The sequence below is a fragment of the Alexandromys fortis genome, unplaced genomic scaffold (genome assembly GCF_014885135.2).
Source record: "Alexandromys fortis isolate MF-2015 unplaced genomic scaffold, M_Fortis_MF-2015_v1.1 scaffold_82, whole genome shotgun sequence".
Taxonomy (NCBI): Eukaryota; Metazoa; Chordata; class Mammalia; order Rodentia; family Cricetidae; genus Alexandromys; species Alexandromys fortis.
Genome location: NW_026067963.1, coordinates 1217025 through 1225490, shown reverse-complemented (window position 1 = coordinate 1225490; position 8466 = coordinate 1217025). Strand labels below are relative to the sequence as shown.

The following is an 8466-nucleotide window of genomic DNA, read 5'->3' as shown; positions in this document are numbered from 1 at the left end:
AGTCTCTCAGAGGCAGCTAGGAAAACACAGATGCTCTTTGGATCCCAAGAGACCTGATCAAAGAGATCTGCCAGACTCTTCGAGAATGCTAGGCATGGGCTACTTGCTTTCGTAAAGTCAGTGATCCCACCAATAGCAACCAGGGCCACTTAGATGAACCAAAAATAAGGCACTGATAAGCCAGCATGCTTTTGCACTATTGACTTTATTCTTTGTCTAGCATGGATAGTATTTCAGGTCTGTCTGTGTCCCATATGCTTGCTTAGTTGTATTATACGTCATCAAAGCTAAAAAGGAAAATAGAAGTGGAATTGGAAGAATTCTCATAAGAGCTATTGTTCAGAGTTGTGTTGTTCCCTCCCCACACCTTATTGTTGCACACCGTGCTACATCCTGTAGATCTAGTTAAAGCTTTTATTTCAGGACTATGTACAATTTTATGTTTCTGTGGAAATATGGCATCTAGATCAGATATTTACTTGCATTCTGAAATTTGTTGTTAGTTGTTTTGGTATCAAATTACCTAATCAAAAGCACCCTTTATTTCGCTAGTAAATATAAATATAAATACTTCATCTTTCTTCAAATTCAGCCACCTAAACTGCTATTGGTGGCACAAGCCCAGTACTTGGAATGGAGGCAAATGTAAGTCCACTCTGGGCAGATAGCAAGTTCCCCGCGTGCCTAGACTCCACAGGGAGACTGTTACAAAAACAACAAACAACAAAAACAAATGAAAAAAAAAATATTTTTTACATTTATTATTAAATGTACCAAGTACTTTTAGGTGTGAAGTATACTAAAGGTGATATACTCAAGTATATTGAAATATTGAACACCTTAACATTATTCGCCAATCTCTAGAAGTTGTTTTATCTCTCGGTGGAGTGTATCAAATCCAAAAAACGGAAAAGCCGTTGTTTAATAAGAGGGAAAGAGACCCCTATCGTCGACGCCTGATCATTGCAGTTGTTTTAAGTTGTTTTATAAATTCACGCCAGTAGGTGTCAGTGTTGAGCGAAGGCTAAACTCGTTTTTCTGCCTCAAAAAAATTTTAAAAGCTTGCGGTCTTAAAGAAAAATCTTTAAAAAAAAAAGATGTAAAATAACGTTGAAAACGTAAAAAGAGACGGGGTCTCGCTATATTGCCCAGGCTGGAGTGCAGTGGCTATTCACAGGCGCGATCCCACTACTGATCAGCACGGGAGTTTTGACCTGCTCCGTTTCCGACCTGGGCCGGTTCACCCCTCCTTAGGCAACCTGGTGGTCCCCCGCTCCCGGGAGGTCACCATATTGATGCCGAACTTAGTGCGGACACCCGATCGGCATAGCGCACTACAGCCCAGAACTCCTGGACTCAAGCGATCCTCCTGTCTCAGCCTCCCGAGTAGCTGGGACTACAGGCGTGCGCCACCGCGCCCGGCGGTCGACAGCGCGGCCGGGAAGATACTAGAGGTTTGCCTGCGGTGACGTCAGCCACTGTGCCCGCCCCGTCGTCTCGAGAGCTGTCACTCAAACCGCCCTGCCCCGACCAGCGCCGCCGCACTGCGCACGCGTCACGCCTGAGCGGTGTCTTCTGGGTAAAGTGTGGCTCCGGAAAGTTTGAAGAGCGCGTGCGTGCGCTGGCTCGTTCCTTTAGGCTCGTCGGCCGTCAGTGAGGCAACATGGGTCACCAGCAGCTCTACTGGAGTCACCCGCGGAAGTTCGGCCAGGGATCCCGCTCCTGGTGAGAAGCGGATGGTGGGGTTGTGCGTAGGGGAAAGGGCCGCTGTGGGCGGCGGGGCTGCTGGAGGTGACGGCGCCCGCGGGCCGCGCGCAGGCCCGGCGTTCGGAGCCTCCATGGCGGCCGCCGCCATGACGGGCCCGTGCAGGACGGGCGGGCGGGCGGGGTGCGGGCGGTGCGGCGTCCTCGGTGAGAAATGGCCTGCCTGAATGCCCTCTCTTTCTCTTCCCCCGTGCAGCCGCGTCTGCTCAAACCGCCACGGTCTGATCCGGAAATACGGGCTGAACATGTGCCGCCAGTGTTTCCGGCAGTACGCGAAGGACATCGGCTTCATTAAGGTACGCGCACTCCCGACGCTGTCGTCCCCGTGTGGGCGGGAGCCTCGGACCGAGACCCACAGGCCGAGGGGGCTGGAAAGACCAATGCCTTGCCAGGTTTGGGGGTCGGGTTGGTAGGAGAGCCTACGCTTTCTCCATAGTAGCCGAGGATTTGCTAATCGACTATGTGCCTTAAATGTCCTGCCGGGGGCGTTAGATCATAGGTTGGGAAGAGCCTTAGACATGTTTAGCAAAGGTTTTTTTGCCTTTGGAGGATTCTGAGGTCGTGGTCACATTATTGCTATTTGAAACTTTGTTGATTGCCCAAGTCACTTTTTTTGGTCAAAAACAATTTGCTTTTTGGCATAAAACCACCAGCTTTCTCTTTAACTGTACCAGTTTGCTTTTTCGAGTCAGGGTTTTTCTGTATCCCTGGAACCCTTGAGCTCAGTAGGCCATGCTGGTCTTGGACGGCTGGGATTAAAGGTGTGAGCCACCGCACCCGAATTCGGGACCAGTTTTTAAAAAGCTTGTGTTTAATGGGCCTACATATTTTACGTGAGCTCTCTGGTGCAGCAGGGACAGTTCAAAATTCCAATATTGGAAATAATTTCCATTATAATAATTATTGCCGTAAGCCCAGTAATACACAGTGTGGAGATTTGAGTGACTCAGTGTGAGAAGATCGTGGATTAGAATGGTTCGGGCTCCCTGACAGTTTTTTTCAGACTAAGATGAGCTGTGGCAAACTGCTTTGTAGCTCTCCAGAACACTTGGTTCAGGTTGTTTCTGTGGTATTGGTGAGTGAACTAGTAAAAAATGGCAGGATCTAATAAATTCTTTGCTTTTTCTTTGCAGTTGGACTAAGCGACCTTGAATGGATTCTTCAAGACTCTGCCCAGTGGAAAAGATGAACGCCAGTCTTTGTACATAAGAATAAAACAAAGTGAAGACCTTCAAGTTGTGTTGTTTTTTTCTTTTCTTTCTTTTTTATTTTGAGACAGGGTTTCTAAATACAAGCTGGCCTCGAACTCAGACCCATTCATCCGCTTCTGCCTCCCTAGTGCTGGGATCAACAATTTCCCCCACCCCCATTTTTCTAGACAGGGTTTCTCTAGCTTTGTAGCCTATCCTGAAGTATATTAGGGAACTCAAAGAGATCCTCCTGCTTCCTGAGTGCTGGGATTAAAGGCTTGTATCTCCTCCTGTCATTAGAGCATTTTATCAGTTTAGTTGATCTAAATTCCCAGTCCTGATAGGTGGTGTTTTACTGTGTCCAGAAATAATTTTAAAAATGCCTTAGGGGGGAGGGAGTGGGAACTTTACTCCTAAGGCATGTACACATGTTTGTATGTATGATGAAAAAGATTTTTTTTTTTTAAAAAATGCCTTAGGGCTGGAGAGAGTTGTTTTTTGGGGGGTGGTGTGGTTGGAGGATTTCTCTGTAACTCTGACTGTGCTGGAGCTTGCTTTGTAGACCAGACTGGCCTCCATCTGCCTCCTGAGTGCCTGCATTAAAGGCTTTGCCACCACCGCCCACCTGAGGGTTCTTAAGTGGACCTATGTTCTGATTCCCTGCACCCGCGGCTCATAGCCATCTAGCTCCAGTTTAGGGAATCCTTCCTATGGGTACTGCACCTACGTAGCTTGTAGACAAATGTTTGCTGGTAGCTTCTGCAGATCTAGGAAGCTGGTCAATGAAGGCTAACTCAGTGAAAGATATAGTATGAGTTTTTAACTTGACCGGGTAAGTAACAGACCAGAAAGTTGTTTTCACTAAAGTTTATGGTCTGTGGACTTGCCATGAGTTTGGGAATCTATTAGATACAGTGTTTTTTAGCCAGATGGGTGTGCTGTACACCTTTTGATCTCAACACTTGGGAGGCAGAGCCAGACCAGGGCTACATGGAGACAAAACAGAATACAGTGCTCTTTGATAGGGTTTCACTGTGTAGTTGAAGTTTGTCTTGAACTTTGGCTCTCTGGCCTCATCTAGTGCTTGAATTAAAAGTGTATATAATTATAGTTGGTTTACAGTGGTCTTAGTTACACCCCCTAGAGGTAAGATGGGCCAGCCTGGTTTCCAGGGCTACGTAGACTGTCTAAAGGGCAGAGGAGATGGTTTAGTGGATTTTAAGGTGTTTGCCAAGCTTATAAAACCCACATAGGAGAAAGCCAAGTCTTGCAAATTGTCCCATGACATACATGTGCTCTTCTCCATGTGTGTATAAATACAAAAGTATTAAGAGATGGGTCCTGGAGGTGACTCCAGGTCTGAGAAGCTATTAGGTCTCGGGAATTCTGTACCAAATTCAGATGTGCTGAATTGGTGGGTCAGTAGAGAGTGGAAGCAAAGTGCTGGCTGTTAGGAGGCCTTACTCTTTTATACCTGTGCTGAAAGCATAGCAAGAGCTGTGTTTATGCACTCTAACCCAGTGCTTAAGAGGCTGGGCCTACAGGAAATGGGACCATGGCAGTGAGAATCTAAGCAGGTGATCTTGGACCGGCACTGGCTGGAGTGGTTTAAGTTCTGTTGAAGGTGGGAGATGGGAGCAACTGGAAGAATTATTGGTAGGGTGGAAGGCAGGTTTGGAGAAAGTGTTGCCATACTGTTTCCAATGCCCATTAGACAGCCAGTGCAGCCTTCTAGGAAGTGCTTTTTTTTGTTTTGGTTTTTCGAGACAGGGTTTCTCTGTGGTTTTGGAGCCTGTCCTGGAACTAGCTCTTGTAGACCAGGCTAGCCACCTGCCTGCCTCTACTACCTGAGCTTTGGGATTAAAGGTGTGTGCCACCCCTGCCCAGCTAAATGCTTGTTTAAATCACAGAGTACAGTGGGGTGAAAACTGGAAACAGAATTTTCAGTCCTTTAGAGTGTGGAGGCCTGTATTTTCAGGTCTCTTACACGAAAGAAAGGATTCTTGGGTTATTCGGGGTTTAGGGCTGAGCAAATCAGGATGAAGGTGGAGATCTAAGCCGGGTGTGGTGCGTGCCAGTATGCCAGCTTTCAAGGTGGAGGCAGGAGGATCAAGAATTGAAGGCTGGTTTGCCTTCAGAAGTTCAGACCAGCGTGGGCCAAGTGTGGGATCTGTTTTAAGCAGGGAGTGAGCTGTACCATGTGCATTTGACAAAAAAGCAGAATTGATGTCTCCACTGTTTGATGTGACAGGGAAAGTGACAAGAGAAGTGGCTGGGAAAAAGCTGATTGGATTAACTGCAGTTAAATTGCCTATTGTTTTTAAAAGCATTGCTGGTGAACCTCCCAAGAATCCTGAAGTCCAAAAGTTTACAAGCTTCCTAGTGCTCCATCTTGACCTTTAGAGAGATCAGTTGCAGTTGTGATCTAGGTGTGGTGCGGGCTGAGCTCCTTATTTGGTGGGTGGGAGCAGGAGGATCAAGAGTTCAAGGACAGCTTAGGGGAAGTAGTGAGTTAGAGGCCTGGCTCCCCAGCACAAAATCAAAACCACACCTCAGCTGCTGTCAGGAACCATCTAAGAAAGCTATATTTTAGTCAGGGTGTAGGATGTTCTTTTGGCAATGGGGTGAGCTTCATGTTGTATATTGAGGATGGACAAGAAGTTGTCAGTTGAGCAAGTAAAGAATCTGGGAGCTGAAGACGAGAGAAACTTAACACGTATTTCATGTTTCAGTGTGAGAAGAATCTGACTTGATCATGCGTCTCCTGGATGCACCTGAGGTCTGTTCGAGTCTGATGGCCCTGAGTAAATTCTGTAACACACTCGCAGTTCGGGAATACGAGAGGGAAACTAGCCAGTCCCGACCCCTTGTGACACTGGAGGAAAGCCTGCTGTGGAAAGGTGGCCTGGCAACTCTACCCGGGCTGAACAGGACTCTCAATAGAGATTGTTTAAAATTTGTTCTTTGAGCCGGGCGGTGGTGGTGCACGCCTTTAATCCCAGCACTCGGGAGGCAGAGGCAGGAGGATCTCTGTAAGTTCGAGGCCAGCCTGGTCTACAAGAGGTAGTTCCAGGACAGGCACCAAAAGCTACAGAGAAACCCTGTCTCAAAAAAACAAAAAAAAAAAAAAATTGTTCTTTGCTAGACTGCATGTGAAGGGCTTTACAGACCTTTCCTTTTCAAGGTTTAGAGTCCCTTTCAGGAGACGTGCTCCTCATTACATAGCTCAGGAGACTAATGTTTAGACATAAGGTAACTTCCCCGAGAGACAAATCATGGGGTAGTTACCCCAAGGTAATCTTCCCAAGAGAGACAAAACTGAACCAGAACTTGAGTCTGTCTGACATCTGACATCGTTGCTTAAGCTCTTAACCGTCACAGCACACGGTGAAAGAACTACCTCTATCTCCAAATGTCATTTATTACGTATGCTAGTGTGTTTACAACAGCACAAGCAAGATGCTTTGCATTAATTAACAGGGGCCCCCAAATAAACTTTGATGGCAAAATAGCCTCGCTAGGTAGCCAGTGGAGCACAGCTTTTAGGCTGGGGTCTCTGGTCTGTTATGGCCTTTGAAACAATGCTGAATGCTTGAACTACTTGTTTCTCAGCATTCTGGAGACTGGGAAGTTAAAATCACCGCACTAGAGAAGGATATGCTCTGAGCTGTGGCTCAGATAGTGCTTTCTTAAATGTCCTCACTGTGAGTGACAAGTGAGTGCCCTTGGTATTCACTAACCTCCCAAAGGCCTTCCCTGAAATCAACGCCTCGGGGACCAGGGCTTCAACATGAGTTTTGGGGTGGCTTTTCTCCAGCTGTGAGAACTCATCCCTATTTTACAAATGTAGTTGGCAGGCACAAGGGATTGCACAGCCAGTAAGGTTCAGACCAGGCAGTAGTTTAAAAATCACTCTTGCCACTAAACTCTGAATGCCCAGCAGCAAGGGAAAGCTTTAGCAGGTATCTGTAGTCTAACAAGCAGAAACAATTTTCAGTGAAAGGTAGGAGACTGTGTATGTGGAACGATTTCATTGTTACAGGAAAGTGAACATTCCATTATGTTAGCCACGCTTGCCTCTGTGACAAATGTAGGTACGGCAGGAGATTAGAACTCTGTTAGGCCTGGGGTATCTGGTGACTGCTGGTTTTGAAAAAATTATTTAATTTTAATTTTTTTTACGTTATGTGTATATGTGTGTTTGTGTGAAGTTATTGTGCATGTGTAGGTGCCCATGGAGACTATCGACCTTGCTACAACTGGAGTGATGGGCAACTGTTTGTGAGCTGCTTAATATACGTGTAGGGAACCGAACTCATGTCTTTTGCAAGAAGGATAAATGGTCTTAACACTGAACCATCTCTGTCTGTCTGTCTGTCTTTCTCTCACACAGGTACTAAGTTTTTATTTATTTACAAATATGTGCAAATGTGTGTGTGTGTTGGGGTGTTATGACATTACAAGTTCAAGTACTTGCAGAGGCAGGAAGAGTCCATAGGTTTCCCCAAAACTGGAGCCACAGTCAGTTGTAAGCCTCCAGGTAGGAGCTGGGAACAGAACTCTAGTAAGTAAGCAAGAAGTAAATGCTCTTAACAGCTGAACCATCTCTCCAGCCCCAGCTGCTCTCAGTTTGGTTTGCAGGGATTCTATTTCTGCATAGGCTAGGCTGGCCTCGAACTCACAGAGATCCTCCTGCCTCTGCCTCCCAAGTGCTGGAACTAAATGTGTGCACCACTACGCCCAGCTAATGAAATCTTTTTTGAAAAGTTCTTTGTAGGGCTGTAGAGATGGCTCAGACCTTTTGCCAGTACCCATATCCAATATAGGTGTAGGAACTGACACCCTCTTCTGGCCTCTGCAGAAACAAGTACAACACACACACACACAGACACATAAATAATATTACAAACCAGTCTTTTAAAGTTATTTGTGCTGGTTACAGACGTCCTGTATGGAGCTTTTAAAACTCTAGGGAGTGACAAGCTGAATCTGGGTAGGTTAATTATTATGTAGTCTTGAATTTAAGGGGATTCGCTGTAGAAACACAGTGTAGAATAAGCATTTGGAAACCAGGACTGTCAATCTTGCAGGCCTATTTTCTTAGGTTTCAAGGACTGTTCTTTTTTTTTTTTTTAAAAAACTATAAACAAATGTTTAGTCCCATTTGTGAGATTCCCAGAATATCTGGGAAAATAGGCCATATTTGAAGGTCATATAGGCTTAGGAAATAGGCATGATTCATTGTTATTTTTTAACTTTAAATATATGTATAATATATATAGATTATAATATAATGACATCATTTCCCCTTCCCTTTCCTCTCTTCAAACATTCCCATTCATCCACTTCTTGCTATCTTTCAAATTCATGTCCTCTTTTTGTGTGTGTGTGTGTGTGTGTATGCCTACATAGATAAAAGCAACTTGCTCCCTCTTTATAGTGTTACCTGTAATACATTTTCAGGGACCATTTGGATTGGATAACTAAGCGGTGTGCTCTTCCCTGGGGAAGC

At 45.7% G+C, this 8466-nt stretch overlaps 1 protein-coding gene across 1 annotated transcript; it reads left to right on the top strand.

The window, feature by feature from the left end:
• Nucleotides 1-1557: 1557 nt before the first annotated feature.
• Nucleotides 1558-2999, top strand: Rps29 (ribosomal protein S29). Its single transcript, XM_050153644.1, has 3 exons — nucleotides 1558-1725; nucleotides 1961-2060; nucleotides 2898-2999. Exons 1-3 carry the CDS (start codon nucleotides 1664-1666, stop codon nucleotides 2904-2906), a joined length of 171 nt encoding a protein of 56 aa, XP_050009601.1. The 5' UTR covers nucleotides 1558-1663; the 3' UTR covers nucleotides 2907-2999.
• Nucleotides 3000-8466: the final 5467 nt, after the last annotated feature.